This window comes from Saimiri boliviensis, chromosome 13, assembly GCF_048565385.1.
Source record: "Saimiri boliviensis isolate mSaiBol1 chromosome 13, mSaiBol1.pri, whole genome shotgun sequence".
Classification (NCBI taxonomy): Eukaryota; Metazoa; Chordata; class Mammalia; order Primates; family Cebidae; genus Saimiri; species Saimiri boliviensis.
This window is the reverse complement of record NC_133461.1, coordinates 76,510,418-76,527,415: the sequence shown is the minus strand read 5'-3', so window position 1 is coordinate 76,527,415 and position 16,998 is coordinate 76,510,418. Positions and strand designations below refer to the sequence as shown.

Here is a 16,998-nt window from a genome sequence, read left to right as displayed (position 1 = left end):
CGTCACTTCTGATTTCTGTACATCATTTCCCTGTTCTTGTCTAAAAATTTGTTCTGATCAGAAGGCATCCCTGGAGTATCTCTGAATTTGCTGTGATTCTGGGTCTACCTGATTGGCAAAACGTTCATTGCTCAAACTCCTTTAAATTAATTTGGCTGAAGTTTTTATTTGAACAAGAGAAAGGACGTGCAAAGCACAGCTGTATAAGCACAGTCTGTTTGGGGAAGGGCACACGGTTCAGTATGACAAAAGCATAAAAGGATTAAAGGATGGCCTGGCACAGTGTCCCACACCTACAATCCCAGCACTTCGGGAGGCTGAGGCAGGTGGATCACTTGAGGTCAGGAGTTGGAGACTAGCATGGCCAACATGACAAAACTCTATCTCTACTGAAAATACAAAAAATTAGCAGGGAGTAGTGGCTCATGTCTGTAGTCCCAGCTTCTTGAGAGACTGAAACAGGAGAATTGCTTGAACCTGGGAGGCAGAAGCCGTGGTGAGCCAAGATTGCACACTGCCCTACAGCCTGGGTGACAGAGGAAGATTCTGTCTCAAAAAAAAAAAAAAAAAAAAAAAAGAAAGAAAATTCCATGATTGCAGCCTTAGTAAAATAAGGAGGGATAGGGGTCATGGAAAATGTCAAGAAGAGAAAAGAGTTTAAAAAAAAAAAAAAAAAAAGTAGGTTGTAATGCTGGATGCTTGAAAAGTTAATCAAGGAAAGGACTAAATGTCCCCATTGAATTTAGGAACAAAGAAGTAATTAGTAAACTGGACAAAAACACCCTCAATGTACCAGCATTATCAACTTAGAAACTGAAACTCAGAGTATCAGATGTTGCTTTCAGGAAACAAGTAAATGATGCCCTAAAAAGCTTGATTGTAGCCATTTTTTTTTTCTTTTTGTAATTTCTCCTTGGCCCATTTCCAAAAAGCCCTACTACCCTGATTAATAGAAATGGAACCCTTGCTGTGCACTGGTACTACTGTGATTCATGGAAAACTGATCATGGAACCCAAAATTCCCAGCCTTACTATTAGGAAAGAAAGCTTCTGACCACAATTGTTTCTAACCCACTTCCTCTTAGTAAGTAAGAAAGAGTCCAGGCAGGGCTTCATGCAGCTTACTGCCCTGGGTTCCTTACCGTAAGGTACGTTTCTGGGGCTGGGAGTAAGGCGGTGTCACTGAGAGCAGTGCAACGTTCTACCTGACATGCAGACCCCCGTCCTAAAACTGTGAGATCCATAATGAGACTGAGAGATCATTTATCCAACAAATATTTATTGAGTGCCAGACACTGGGCTGGCAGCTAAAGGAAAATACAAAGTTGGGTTGGATATGAGTTCTGTTTTCAGGGATCTTATCATCTAACAGGAAAGATAAGGTGACATTACTAACAATCAGACCGGATAGAACTGGAAATGTGATGCAAACGAGGTACAGGTTGACTGTAGAATTTTGCAGAAAGAAAACAATTCTGAAAAAGTGTTCATGGAAGTATTAGTATTTGAGATGTGTCTTAAAAGATTAGTTGGGTTTCTGTTGGAAACGTGCAAAATTCTCTCTTCCAGCTATTTTTAAATATACAATATGTTATTGTTAACTATAGTCACTCTACTGTGCTGTATAACACTAGAACTTATTCTTGTTATCTAATTTTAATTTTGTACCCACTAACCGACCTCTCCCGGTCCCTCCTCCCCCTACTCATTCTACCCTCGGTCGCCACTGTTCTACTGTCTGCTTCCCAAAACAAAGGAATGATCGCCGTTTGAGTGACGGAGATGTCAATTACCCTGATTTGATCATTACACATTGCATAAATATATAGAAATATCACACGAAATCCTAAAATATATACCATTCTTCTGTACCGATTAAAAATTTTAAAAAATTTAAAACTTTGGCCAGGTGCGGTGCCTCACACCTGTGATCCCAGCACTTTGGGAGACTGAGGCGGGTGGATCACCTGAGGTCAGGAGCTTCAGACCAACCTGGTCAACATGGTGTAACTCCATCTCTTCTAAAAATACAAAAATTAGCCTGGTGTGATGGTGGCTGCCTGTAATACTAGCTTCTCAGGAGGCTGAGGCAGGAAAATTGCTTCAACCCAGGAGGCAGAAGCTGCAGTGAGCCAAGATCATGTCATTGCACTTCAGCCTGGGCAACAGAGCAAGACTCCATCTCAAAAAAAAAAAAAAAAAAAAAAAAGAAGTCGAGCTTAGTTGTGGTGACTGTCAAGAAAGTATTTTGGAAAGAGGCTGGAGTATGAATAACTAGACCAAAGAAATCTAATACCAGTTGTTTCAGGAGCAGTCAATTATTTTTGAGGGTGTGAGCAAGGGTCTTGCTAGAAAGGTGCTGAGGCGTCAAATTTCAGATGTAATGCCAGGCCAAGGAAATTTACACTTCATTTCATTAACAATGAGGAGTTCTTGAAAGTTTTATTGGCAGGACCTGAGATAGTTACAGACCCACAAGACACAGGGATCTAGACTTTGGGAACAAGAAAAGTCAAGACTGAGTATACAGACTTGGGAATCAGGTATAATTAATGGCTAAGATTAGATAAAAATACCTAAGAACACTGAGATAGAGAAATGGTTCATTAATGCTGCAAATGTCTATATGTTTAGAGATGAAATCAAAAAAGAAGTCATAAAAACACAGTTCAAACAATAGGAAAGAAAACCAGAAATACATGATACTAAGAAAGGAAAGGGTGGATGTGGTGGCTCATGTCTGTAATCCCAGCACTTTGGGAGGCTGAGGCAGAAGGATTGCTACAGCCCAGGAGTTCAAGACCACCCAGAGCAACACAGGAAAATCCCATCTCTACAAGAAATGAAAATAAAAATTAGCCAGGCATGATGGTACACGCTGTAGTCCCAGCTACACAAGGCAGAAGGATCACTTGAGCCCAGCAGGTGAAGGATACGGAAAGCTATGATCACACCACTGTACTCCAGCCTGGTTGAGCAAATGAGATCTTGTTTCCAAAAATAAAAAATAAGAAAGGATTTCTAAAATGAGAGGAAAACAACATGAAACGTGAGAAAAACAACATTCTCTGTTACGTGGTAGGTGCTTTGCTTATAGTTTCTCATTAATTTATCAGGTAATGTCTCTGGGATAAACATTATGTATTTCCCACAGATATGGAAAACAGAAGCTCAGAATTTTATGCCAGGTGTTGAAAGGCCATGTAGCTAATAGTTGATAGAACAGAGACTCACACTCTGGTAGTCCTGAGTTAACAGCGGAAAGCCCTAAGCCAGGCATGAGCCATCACACCTATAATCCCAGCATTTTGGGAGGTTGAGGCAGGCAGATCACCTGAGGTCAGGCGTTCAAGACCAGCCTGGCTAACATGGTGTAAGCCTATCTGTACTAAAAACGCAATTACCCAGGTGTGGTGGTGTGCATTTGCAGTTCCAGCTACTCGAGAAGCGGAGGCAGGAGAATCTCCTGAACCTGGGAGGCAGAGGTTACAGTGAGCCAAGATTGCACCATTGCACTCCAGTCTGGGTGACCGAAAGAGACTCTGTATCAAAACAAAACAAAAAAACCCAACTAAGCAATCAACCAACCAACCAAAAAAACAGTAGGAAGTCCTGGACTGAGAGGCATCAAATCAGGATTCTACTCCAACTCTGATGCCAACTTCCAAGAATACACTTGATAAGTCATTTTATTCCCATAAATCTTGGGTTATCATGTTTAATGAGAGTGTTGAACTGTATCATTTATTCTATACTGGCTCAGTTCTAATATTTTACAATTCTGTGGTTGTATAATGTTACTGTAAATTATTGGGAAGTTGCAAAGAGAACAGATTAAAAAATCATCTGACTTGCATAAAAAAATAACAGAGCCGTCTTTTCATCTGAGAATTTAAGGAAAGAACAAGAGGACAATGAAACACACAGAGTTCAAGAACTTGAACTTAGGAGGCATAAGTTGATGAATTACAAAATTGGTTAAATATTGAGCTGAAGAGAGCTGAGAATTTTTTAATAATTAAAAACTTCTTGGTCGGACACATTGGCTTATACCTGCAATCCCAGCACTTTGGGAGGCTGAGATGGGCAGATCACTTGAGGTCAGGAATTCGAGACTAGCCTGGCCAACATGGTGAACCCATCTTTACTATAAGTACAAAAAAAATTAGCTGAGCATGGTGGTGCAAGCCTGTAATCCCAGCTACTCAGGAGGGTAAGGCGGAAGAATCATTTGAGCCCAGGAGGCAGAGGTTGCAGTAAGTTGAGATCGTGCCACTGCACTCCAGCCTGAATGACAGAGGGAGACTATCTCAAAACAAACACACAAAACAAAACACTTAAGAAATTAGGTGTAGAAAGAAAGTTCCTCAATACGATAAAGCCATGTGTGAGAAACCTATAGCTAATAACATACTGAATGGTGAACAGTTGAGTGCTTTTTCTCTAAGAACTAGAACAAAACAGGGTTGCCAACTCTCACAACTCTTAATCAACATAGTACTGGAAGTCTGAGCCACAGCAACCAAGCAGGGGACGTGGATGACTGAGAGTGGCTCAGGAGGCACTGTGGCTCAGTCCTGTCGTTCTAGCACATAAGGAGGTGAGGCCAGGCGTTCAAGAATGGCTCCTAGGTATCTCATAAGGAACCGTAAATCAGTTAGTCTGCTTTAGCTAAGCAGCAAGCTTCAAAACTGACACGTATGTGAGAAGTGTTCAATTAGTTATCTAGGAACTTCCTGCTTTTAGCTTTCATATTTATCTTACAGAAAGGGAGGAAGGAGAGGTTGTGTATGGATACATAAGCATTCACATAAATGTTTATAATCTTATGACCAGAGTTTAGGTCCAATGAACAAAAAGCCAGGGTCTTCAGAATTTCCCCAGTGCAATCTATGACCTGGACATTGCTATGCCGGGATCCACACTAAATGCTTGGATTACAGGGGTGGACCACCGCACCTGGCCCAAGACTTTCCTACTGTTAACTCAGGACTACCAGAGTGTGAATCTCTGTTCTATCATCTATTAGCTCCGTGGCCTTTCAACAACTGTCATAAAATTCTGAACAATGGCTTGGAAACTAAGATTCCTTAGCTCTAATCCTTGCTCTGCTAATAATTAATAGAGTGAAATCAGACAGGATTATTCACGTGTGTGCATCAGTTTACTGTTAACTGAAGAACGACAAGGTTCACAAATGTGGAAAGGAGGGTTTTTTTTTTGTTTTTTGTTTTTTGGGTTTTTTTGGGGATGGTGTCTTATTCCATTGCCCAGGCTGGAGTGCAGTGGCACGATCTCGGCTCGCTGCAAACTTTGCCTCCCGGGTTCAAGTGATTTCTTCTGCCTCAGCCTCCCGAGTAGCTATGATTACAGGTGCTTGCCACCACTCCCAGCTAATTTTTGTATTTTTAGTAGAGACAGGATTTCACCATGTTGGTCAGGCTGGTCTCGACCTTCTGACCTTGTGTTCCACCCGCCTCAGCTTCCTAAAGTGCTGGGATTATGGGCGTGAGCCACCACACCTGGCTGGAAAGGAGAGGTTTCTTACATAAGATTGCAATCTGCGGGGTGGCCGTGCTACAGTCTGGGAAGCAGAGCCTCTGGCTGGAAGCCAGAAACAGGCACTTCCAGGATCAGAAGAATAAGACAGAGATTTATGCTGAATGGGGTGACTAAATATACATGTTCAATAGGCTATAGGAGGAGTTATGAATATTTATGAAAGGAGAAATGTGCACATGTGCAATTTAGCTTCATGCCCCTTCATGGGACTTATGTTCAAAAAATGGAGGCCTTAGCAAGATCTGAAGGTGGAGCTTTCACCCCTCTGATGTCAAAGTGAAGCAGAGGACTTGAAACCCTCACTGTGCATTCTCCACAGGTGCCAGAACCACTGCATGGTTGGTGAACCTGGCTGGTTGATATGTTGAAACTGCAAAAGGGAGGGGTAACAGTCAGGTACTTGTTTGATACCAAGGGTAGAGACTTTCAAAAGGGCTGGATTCTGTTTGGCCCTTAGGGAAGAATGTCTAATGAGAATTCCCTAGAAGGGTATGATGACAAGTGTCTGACATCCCCATCCAGTTGTGACCTAGAACTCAGTTTTCATGTTTACTTTGGGACCCTCTTGGCCAAAGCGAGGTCCATTCAGTTGGTTGGAGAGCTTAGGATTTCACTTCTGTCTCTCATCACTAATCTGCGAAAGCCGGTAGTGAAATCACTTTTGCAAAATGATGACTGAGACAGTGAAAGAGATCTAACTTAATCGACTCCATCTTGGTTCTAACCTCCAAGCCGTCTTTATTCATTCCTGGGCATAGGCTGAACTAACTTTGAGAGAAACTTAGTTTATAGTTTTTAGTTTAAAACAAAGATAATAACAGCCACTTCCTAAAACAGACCTCCTTCTTGCCTGGGGACTAGATTGCCTTTATAGGACTAACATTAGCCACAAGATGAGAAATTGTGTTTTAGGAATCATACAGCTGGAGGCTACAAGATTCTGACCCTTCCGAAACTGCTCCTAAGATCAGTCCTTGAGCTATTTTGCAGACCCTGCACTTGATGGATCAGTTGGCACCACCCAGACTGATAAAGTGACTCCTCTGATCTTGTGGTCCCCACCCGAGAACTGACTCAGCATAAGAAGACAGCTTTGACTCCCTCTGATTTCAACCCTGACCCATCAACTCCTGGCTCACTGGCCTCCCAAAAGCCAGCAAGTTATCCTTAGAAACTCTGCTTCTGGCAGGGCACGGTGGATCAGGCCTGTAATTCTAGCACTTGGAGAGGCCAAGGCAGGTGGATTATGAGGTCAGGAGTTCAAAACCACCTGGACAATATGGTGAAACTCTGTCTCTACTAAAAAAAAAAAAAAAAAAAAAAAATAGCCAGGTGTGGTGGCACACGCCTGTAATCCCAGATACTCAAGAGTCTGAGGCAAGAGAATCGCTTAAACCCAGGAGGTGGAGGTTGCAGTGAGCCAAGATTGTGCCAAGGCACTCCAGCCTAGGCCATGGAGCTCCATCTCAAAAAGTAAAAAAAAAAAAAAAAAAAAAAAAAAATCTGCTCCCTGAATGTTTATGGACACTGATTTGAGTCATAATAAAACTCCAGTCTCCAGCACAACCTGCTCTGTGTGAATTGCTCTTTATTGTAAATCCCCTGTCTTGATAAATTGGCTCAGTCTAGGCAGTGGGCAAGGTGAATTCATTAAGCAGTTACAGTAGTACCCACTTCATAAGTGAAATCACTTATCTTAGTGGTAGGGTCTTAAAAGTTGTTTGGTAGAAGTAGAGGATTGAGGTGGTACATGGTGGCTCACGCCTGTAATCCCAGCACTTTGGGAGGCCAAGGGTGGATAACCTGAGGTCAGGAGTTTGAGACCAGTCTGGCCAACATGGTGAAACTCCACCTTTACTAAAATACAAAAAATTTAGCTGGGTGTGGTGGCAGGTGCCTGTAATTTCAACTATTTGGGAGGCTGAGGCAGAAGAATCACTTGAACCTGGGAAACAGAGGTCGCAGTGAGCCAAGATCATGCCACTGCACTCCAGCCTGAGCAACAAGAGTGAAAGTATGTCTCAAAAAAGTAGAGTGTTGAATTAAATAATCTGTTCATGCTATTTTCTAGTTTGTTAGTATTTATTATCTCATTTGCTAAACTTAGAAAACATATATTTTTCTTTAATGTGATCAAATATTTCAAAAAGTTTCTGTGTTATTTCTTAAATCAACCATAATCTTAGACTATGTTGCTCAAACTATATACAACACTCTCTGAGCTTCTGACAGGCCCTTCCTCCCCTCCCTGCTCACCACAGATCACTGAAATAATTGCCTGTATGTAACTTCTAATTTTGATAGACTACTCCATTTCGAATAACTCTCACCCATTTGTCAAAGTTCGTGATGGAGCAGGTTCCTGTTAGGGTACAGGTTTGATAAGTCATGACCACAGGTCTAGCACATTTCTCCTTTTCCAAAGTGGAACAAATGTCTCTGGGGTTAAAACCACTTTTCTCATATTGGTGCATGAGAGAAAAGGAGGAATTTTTTTTCAGTTTGTTTGGTTTGTCTGTTTGTTTAATTGGCATGTTAAAAATCATTTACTCAGCCTATCTCAGGAAAGTCCATGGCAATCTGGAATTCAACCTCAGGGCAAAGTTCTCCCCTGTGGCTGAGACATTGCTCAACTAACCGCAACCGAAGGATGCAACCTGGGTGTTTAGTACATTAGGAGCAGTTGATTCTTCAGTGACACCTTCCGTGCAGATACCTCAGACAAAATAATGGAGCCCCAAAGACCAAATGTGAAGACAGCACTGCCATTGTCTTTGGAAAGATATCACATATCTGAAGAGTATGGCTTTCTTCTTCCAGATTCTCTGGTAAGGATAGAGCCTTGAAGCAGGCTAGAATATGTTTCTTGAGATGCTGGTTGGTTTATTTTTTTAAAAAAATGTATGTGAATATTAAGAGATATGCCATATAAACTGAGAAAACATGCTACAAAGAATATAGATTATCATCACCATCAAAAGTTAAGTAACAGATACCACAGAGAACAGGTCATATGGAATATTTTTTGTTTCCGTTTCTTTCGAGTAGATTGTCAGTTAGCCCAGAGAAATTATAAGCGAATCTGTAGTTATCAAGAAAAAGGATGAACTAAGTAGAGAGAATTTATAAGAACAAATAGAACCTCAGCAACCGGAACATGGCACTTCCAAGGTGCATGAGCTAAGGTCACAGCAAGACTCAAGCTCCTTCAACAGAATACCTGGAATTTCTGCTACAGATTTTCTCCTTTGCATGACTACACGTTTAGAACGCAGGTCCCTCCAGGAGGGCTTAGTTATAAACTGTTCTGGAGCACTACCACTGACAGTTTGAGGTCAATTAGTTTACCTTGACTGGCCAGTGGGAGAAAAAAGAGAACAGCAGGAAACTTGGGTGCTTTCAGGGCTGGTTAGAAGGACTAAGTCCAAGCAGAAATTTCTGGAAAGAAGAAGGAAACCTTGATAACAAACAATACCTCTTTCTCAATTCTACTTAGGGCTCAACCTGTAATGCAATTGTTTCATCATTTAGACCTTATCAACACTTTTTCTCATCAGGTGTCAGCCTCTCTTTGTACATCTGAGCTGGATAAAATCCAAGGGAAATTACTCACTCAAAGTCATAGTGTCAAAAGCAGAACTAGTCCTGCTTGTAGCGCTTGACGACTTCTTCTTCTTCTTCTCCTTCTCCTTCTTCTTCTTCTTCTTTTTCTTCTTCTTCTTCTTCTTCTTCTTCTTCTTCTTCTTCTTCTTCTTCTTCTTTCTTCTTCTTCCTCTTCTTCTTCTTTCTTCTTCTTCTTCCTCTTCTTCCTCTTCTTCATCTTCTTCCTCTCCTCCTCCTCCTCCTCCTCCTCCTCCTCCTCCTCCTCCTCCTCCTCCTCCTCCTCCTCCTCCTCCTCCTCCTCCTCCTCCTCCTTCTTCTTCTTCTTCTTCTTCTTCTTCTTCTTCTTCTTCTTCTTCTTCTTCTTCTTCTTCTTCTTCTTCTTCTTCTTTCTCTTCTTCTGCTTATTATTATTATTATTATCCTAAATGCGGGCCTAGGTCACTCAGTTAAAAATCTTGGGATCCAGGCTGGACGCCGTGGCTCATGCCTGTAATCCCAGCAGTTTGGGAGGCAGAGGTGGGTGGATCACTTGAGGGTCAGGAGTTTGAGACCAGGTTGGCCAACACGGTGAAACCCCTGTCTCTACTAAAAATATACAAATTGGCCAGGCGTGGTGGCGCATGCCTGTAGTCGCAGCTATTCGGGAGGCTGAGGCAGGAGAATTCTTGAACCAAGGAGTCAGAGGTTGCAGTGAGCAGAGATCGTGCCACTGTACTCCACCCTGGGCTGGAGAGACTCTGTCTCAGAAAAAAAAAAAAAAAAAAAAAAAAAATATATATATATATATCCCATTGTCTGGGGTATGTATCCTGGTTCTCTGACTCCCCCGAGAAAGAATTCACGACACGGACACACATGAGAAGAGGGTTTAGGAGCTGAAAGTTTAACAGATAAGAGAGAGAGAAAAGGTTTCCTTATGTTGAGAGAAGGGGTTGCCCAAGAGAGGGTCTCTGGTTTGAGGTAGAAGACAATGGATTTTGTACAAAGGGTTGAAAAGGCGGTGATTGATTTACACAGGGCCCAGGGGATTGGTTTGACCAGCTGTGTCATTTACATAGCCCTCCTTGAAGACTGGCCCTCCCACCCTTGTCTTTTATTATGCAAATGCAGCCTTCACCTGGCAGCGGCCATGATGACGGTACACGTGGTTTTACCTGAAGGGGGCCATGACATCTACACACCTGGTGAGAAGGAAACAAGACTGAGGTCCGGGTGCAGTAATCACACTTGTAATTTCAGCACTGTGAGAGGCCGAGGTGGGCAGATCACGAGGTCAGGAGTTCTAGACCAGCCTGACCAACATGGTGAAACCCCATCTCGACTAAAAATACAAAAATTATCCAGGCATGGTGGTGTGCACCTGGAATCCTAGCTACTTGGGAGGCTGAGGCAGGAGAATCACTTGAACCCAGGAGGTAGAGGTTGCAGTGAGCCAAGATTTCACCACTGCACTCCTAACTGGGAGGTAGAGTGAGACTTTGTCTTAAAAAAGGAAGAAAAAAGGAAAAGCAATGGCCGTATTCGATGTACCTGGCTCCAGGTACTGCTGCTAGCATTTCCATGTGAAACCTCCCAGCTTGCATGTCTATCCAGCTGCTTTTAGAGAAGAAATGGTTTTCTGCTGCTTTTTATTAAAGGAAAATTCCACTGAGACCTCCTTTACCCTTTCTAGCTGCCTAAAAATAATTTCTTTCATTCTTTCTTTTTCTTTCTTTCTTTCTTTTTTTTTTTTTTTTTTTTTTTGAGAAAGAGACTTGCTCTGTTGCCCAGGCTAGAGTGCAGCGCTGCAATCTCAGCTCACTACAACCTCCGCCTCCCAGGTCCAAGCGATTCTCCTCCCTCAGTTTCCCAAGTAGCTGGGACTACAGACATGTACCATCATGCCTGGCTAACTTTTTTTTTTTTTTTGTATTTTTACTAGAGATGGGTTTCACTGTGTTAGTCAGATGGTCTCGATCTCCTGATCCCCTGATCCGCCCACCTCTACCTCCCAAAGTGCTGGGATTACAGTCGTGAGCCACCACACAGTTCCAAAAACAATTTCTCAGTAACTCCTATATTACTATGCACAGTCAAGTTGCGGTCCCGAGGACCAGACTATTGCCTCTGACACTACCACCAGATGACTCAGTGTCCCAATTTGTTCTCCTGACATGCAGGACTCTCAGTGCTAAATCAGGAAAGTGCTGGGGCAATTCTGATGAGTCGGTCACCCTAAGTTGCACTTAGTAGCTCCTGTGACTTTGAGTGAAACACAAACATCCCCTGACCCTCAATTTTCACATTTACTGGATGGAGATCCGGTGCCACCTCCACTAGATTGCTATGGAGAATGAATGTGAAAGCACTTTCATAAATCTAGGGTAAGGCTCAGAAGCCAGTCTCTGACCTTGAGCCAGAGCTTGTTAAAAACTCCCCTCAGTTTTTAACTAGCACTAACCTCATTCAGGAACATCCTGCCTAGTTCCTGTCTAACCCAATTCAGGAATATCCTGCCTAGTTCCAAAGGAAGAAAAGACCAAATTGCTCTTGTCGGGATTAAATGTGTACACTGAGCTGAGGAACAGTAATGTTACAAATCAACTAAACATGAAGTAGACTCACAGTTGTAGAGTTGCCCTCTTTGCTGTTTCCTCTTTTGTAACTATGGAAGCAGATGAAAATCAGTAACAGCACCAAGTTCTTGTGACACTCCCTGCCTGACATGCTATGGTTTATCAGTGGAATTTCCATTCCTGAGCTTGAATACAAAACAGACCCTTGGGAAACTTGTTTTACTCTGTTATGACCATTTTCACCGGAGTTCTCAAAGTGTACTTCCTTGTTTCAGTTTTAATTTTCTTTCACCGTGGTGATTATTTTTAACATCCCCCTTTCTGGGAAGATGTAGAGGAAGGACATTTTCATCAAAATCTGCCCCAGGTTGCTTCATAGATAAGGAGAGACCCAGCCACTAAAATGACCAGGCAGAAGTGTTGCAAGGGCAGACGGAGAATCACAATCAGCTGCCCTGCTCAAGTGGCACCAGACCTTACTTTCCTTTGGTTGAAAGGCAAGCGTCAGCATTGGGAGGCTGCTCCTTCATGTCCAGTGACCCCAGAGAAGTTCCTTCGGTATCTCTTTCAGATGCCATTTTAATAGGTTTCTCACTACAGACAGTTGCTTGAATGTGTCTGAAGAAAACATGGTCAAGGCAGTGACTAAAAACAATTCTGATTTTGGAGAAGGAGTCTGACTTGATTTCAAATCTTCTATCCCATTGTTTCTATCAACGTTCAGACCTTTCCAAGCTCCAACATCTATTGCGGGAAATGTGTGCCTCACCAACTCATACCCATAAATGTTTCATGTGCCCTACGTGTGCAGAGGGGGAATGGATGTGTGTTTCTGGAGGAAGGGGTAGTTTCTCTTTAGACGTGGAGAATACAAAGAAATTAGCTTGACATCAAGAAGAGTTAGACAAGAATGAAGAGAACTAAGAGACCTTGGATGTGAGGCTCTGAAGTTCAGATTTTTTTTTTTTTCCCCGAGTCTTGCTCTTTTGCCCAGGCTGGAGTACAGTGGTGTGATCTCTACTCATTGCAACTTCCCCTCCCAGGTTCAAGTGATTCTCCTGCCTCATCCTCCTGAGTAGCTGGGATTACAGGGGTGTGCCATCATACCTCTCTGATTTTTGTATTTTAAGTAGAGATGGGTTTCACCGTGTTGGCCAGGCTGGTCTTGAACTCCTGACCTCTTGATCCTCCCACCTTGGCCTTCCAACATGTTGGGATTACAGGTGTGAGCCACCATGCCTGGCCTGGAGTTTAGATTTAACGCATCCCATAAATGACATGATGCATCTGGTATTTGAAGAGTTTCCTCAAAGAATGTTTGAGGAAACATGCAAGGCAGTTTCGAGTTGTTGTTCCTGGCTACATAGCAAAAGTACTTGGGGAGTTTTTAAAAATACTGATATTGGAGCTCTACCTAGAACAGTTCATTCAGAATCTCTAGCGTAACTGACCTCAGTACTTGAAATATGATTATTATAAAGATTAATCAACTTTTAATAATATATCCTGGCTCTATTACTGATAGAAATCTTTCACTTGTATATCATCTCCAGTTAATGAGTCCCATAAATTGAAAGTCTAGTGTTTAAATTTCTACTTTATATTTATTTTTACTGATTGTTTTATTATTATTACTTTTGATACAGAGCCTCTTTTTGTAGTCCAGGCTGGAGTGCAGTGGCCCCATCTCTGCTCACTCCAACCTCCACCTCCCAGATTCAAGCGATTCTCCTGCTTCAGCCTCCTGTGTAGCTGGGATTACAGGCACCCACCACCACATCCAGATAATTTTTGTATTTTTAGTAGACATGGTTCACCATGTTGGCCAGGCTGGTCTTGAACTCCTGACCTCAAGTGATGCACCCACCTCAGCCATTCAAAGTGCTGGAATGACAGGCATGAGTCACCACGCCTGGCCTATTTTTATTATTACTCTTTAGAAATTGGGACACTACTAAAGCATGGTGGCTCATCATTAGCCAGAATATTTTCATGGAAAAATATTTTAAATGTGAGGATTTTTATTAAATTAGTGAAGATATATTAATTAAAAATTGGAAAATTTAGAAAGGTATGAAGCTGATAATTCATAGCCCCAACACAGAATCAAAATACCTTTGGTGTTTGAGAGTATTTAAGAGGCTGGGAATGGTAGTTTGCACCTGTAATCCCAGCACTTTGGAAGGCCAAGGCAGAAGGATCACTTGAGCCCAGGAGTTTAAGACCAGCCTGGGAAACAAAATGAGACTGAGACTGCTTTGCTACAAAAAATAAATTAGGCATGGCAACTAATGGGTCCGACTCCATGGGAGGCTGAAGTGGGAGGATATCCTGAGCCCAGGAGGTCAAGGGTGCAGTGAGTTATGATTGCACCACTGCCCTCTAGCCTGGACAACAGAGCAAAACCCTGTCTCAAATTTAAAAAATAATTGTAATCGCTAGCTAATTTTGAGGTCGATTGCCTCATCATTTGTTCTATTTCTTTAGTTTCAACTCAACAACCGTTTCTGACATTTCTATTCTTTCAGGATTTTTCTGGGCATTTTATTGTTTCCGTTTAGCGAAAACTTATTCACTGGTTTCTATGCCTAAGGGCATTTAGGAAGTTGCTTAGGGTACAGATGTGATAAAAAGAATAGTGTGAAAACTCTCCACTCCTAGACATTACATTCTAGTCCTCATCTTCTGGCATTTAAATCCTCAGTGATTCTTTTTTTTGGTGGTGCGGGGGATGGAGTTTTGCTCTTGTTGCCCAAGCTGTAGTGTAATGGTGTGATCTCGGCTCACTGCAACCTCTGCCTCCCAGGTTCAAGCGATTCTCCTGCCTCAGTCTCCCGAGTAGCTGGGATTACAGGTGCCCGCCAGATGGGGTTTCCCCCTGTTGGCTTGAACTTCTGACCTCAAGTGATCTGCCCGCCTGGGCCTCCCAAAGTGCTGGGATTACAGACATGAGCCACCAGCTCGACCATTTAGATGCCTTCTCATGCTTTTCTGTCTTCTGAAACAGATCATCTGTCTGTTGACATAGCATAACTCTTCAGACTAGAGACATTTTAGGCTGTATGTTTGGAATTGCATTTTCTAATCCCTCTATGCTTATTGTTCTAGTTAGGTTTTCTGTTTCTAAATAAAAATTTGATTTTCTGCAATTTCCCAAAGGGAAACTTAATTGAAATTTTCAAATGTATGAGCAAAATTTATTCATAGCCGCCTCTTACATTTCATTAAGAGTTGAATTTTTCTGCCCGGCTCAGTGGCTCATGCCTGTAATCCCAGCATTTTGAGAGGCTGAGGAGGGTGGATCACGTAGTTAGGAGTTTGAGACCAGCCTGACCAACATGGTGAAACCCCGTCACTACTAAAAATATTTTAAAAATTAGCCAGGCCTGGTGATGCATGCTTGTGATCCCAGCTACTCGGGAGGCTGAGGCAGGAGAATTGTTTGAACCTAGGAGGCGGAAGTTGTAGTGAGCCAAGATCAGGCCACTGAACTCCAGCCTAGAGTGAGACTCTGTCTCAAAAAAATAAAATCAATAAATAAGTCAGAGATTGTGAATAGGCTGTTGGACATATCCGGTTATGAATTAATTAGGAGCTTAAACCCAGGTTTGTCTCAGATCCTCAGGGACAAAAGACTTCCAGGTGAATCATGAGTAATTTGTAGGTCTATACTTCTCCATATTTATAGTTTTCAGACTTCCCCGGGTTCTCATGGGCTTTCCATGTCATTTGTATGTTTAGGTTGAGCTCCCTGATCTTTTCCCCTCTGTAATTAGTTTCACATTTACCCCTATCTGTGAAGATCAATTACACAACTTGATCTTCCCTCCCATCTGCTGATAAATTGAGTCCATAAAAAATGAACTCCTTTAAACTCTAGATCTTCTCCTTCTACTGCTGCAAGGACAGACATTCTATTTCAGCTCGCTCTCTCCTCCTTCCCTTCTTCCCGTCCTTTGCCCTTTGCTCCTTCTGCATTCAGTTACTCTCCTCTCTTCTTTGTCTTCAGGCTCTTCCTCTTGCAATAGCCAAGTATAAACTGTTTAGGTTTCTCTCTCTCTCTCTTTTTTTTTTTTTTTTTTTTTTTTTTTGAGACAGAATCTCACCCTGTTGTCCAGGCTGGAGTGCAGTGGTGTGATCCTGGCTCACTGCAACCTCTGCCTCCTAGGTTCAAGCAATTCCCTGCCTCAGCCTCCCTAGTAGCTGGGATTACAGGCGACTGCCACCACGCCCAATTAATTTTTGTATTTTTAGTAGAGATGGCAGTTTCACCTTCTTGGCCAGGCTGGTCTTGAACTCCTGACCTCATGATCCACCCAGCTCGGCCTCCCAAAGAGGGGGATTACAGGTGCGAGCCACCGTGCCTGGCCTCAGGTTTCTTGTTCTTAAAAGATCTCTCTCAAATGTAAATTCCTTACTGCCTTATGGCTTTTCTTCAAAAATAATATACATTTTCCCTATTTTTCTGCTTTCTCAACACACTAACATTTGAACTCTGCTTTTATGACCCTGACATAAATTCCTATTAAATGTACATAGATAAACTAATACTATTTGTGACTTCCTAATTTTTTTTTTTATTTTTATTTTTAAAGAGGGCAATCTTACTTTAATTCCATAATGATGCATTTGACCGGATGATCCTCCACTTCTGTGAAATGCTCTACTGTCTTGAATTCTATAGGGTCATTCTATTCAGGCTCATTAAACGTCTGTCACTGTGTTTTCGATCTGTATTGCTGGAATCAGTTTCTCTACCTGCTGTGTGAATATTGCCCACTGTGCTAATCTAGGCTTCTTCTCCTTTCACTTTTCATATTCTCTCAAATAGCTTTACACATTCTTGTGGTTTTAACCACAAGGTAGGGTTTTCACAGTAGTTAACGCTTTCAAATTGTGTATTTCTTTTATTTTTCTTTCTTTCTTTTTTTTTTTTTTTTTTTTTTTTTTGAGACAGAGTCTTTCTCTGTTACCCAGGCTGAAATGCAGTGGCATTATCTCAGCTCACTGCAACCTCTGCCTCCCTGGTTCAAGCAATTCTTCTACCTCAGCCTCCCTAGTAGCTGGGATTACAAGTATGCACTACCACGTCTGGTTAATTTTGTATTTTTAGTAGAGTTGGGATTTCACCATGTTGGTCAGGCTGATCACAAACGCCTCATGATCTGCCCACCTTGGGCTTCCAAAGTGCTGGGATTACAGGCATGAGCCACCATGCCCAGCCTGAATTGTATATTTCTAATATGACTTTTCTCCTGAACTTTAAAATGTGTATTCA

General features: G+C 42.2%; 1 protein-coding gene across 3 annotated transcripts in view; it reads left to right on the top strand.

Annotated features, from left to right (window-relative positions):
- Positions 1–8,115: 8,115 nt before the first annotated feature.
- IDO2 (indoleamine 2,3-dioxygenase 2) overlaps positions 8,116–16,998 on the top strand; it is a 62,109-nt gene continuing 53,226 nt past the window's right edge. For 2 of the 3 annotated variants that reach the window (XM_074383841.1, XM_010330246.3), the window contains exon 1: positions 8,142–8,390. In XM_074383841.1, the coding sequence (XP_074239942.1) occupies positions 8,292–8,390 (99 nt within the window). In that variant the 5' untranslated portion in view covers positions 8,142–8,291. Of the gene's footprint in view, positions 8,391–16,998 lie in introns of all 3 variants that reach the window. The other variant, XM_003942400.4, reaches the window with a different exon arrangement.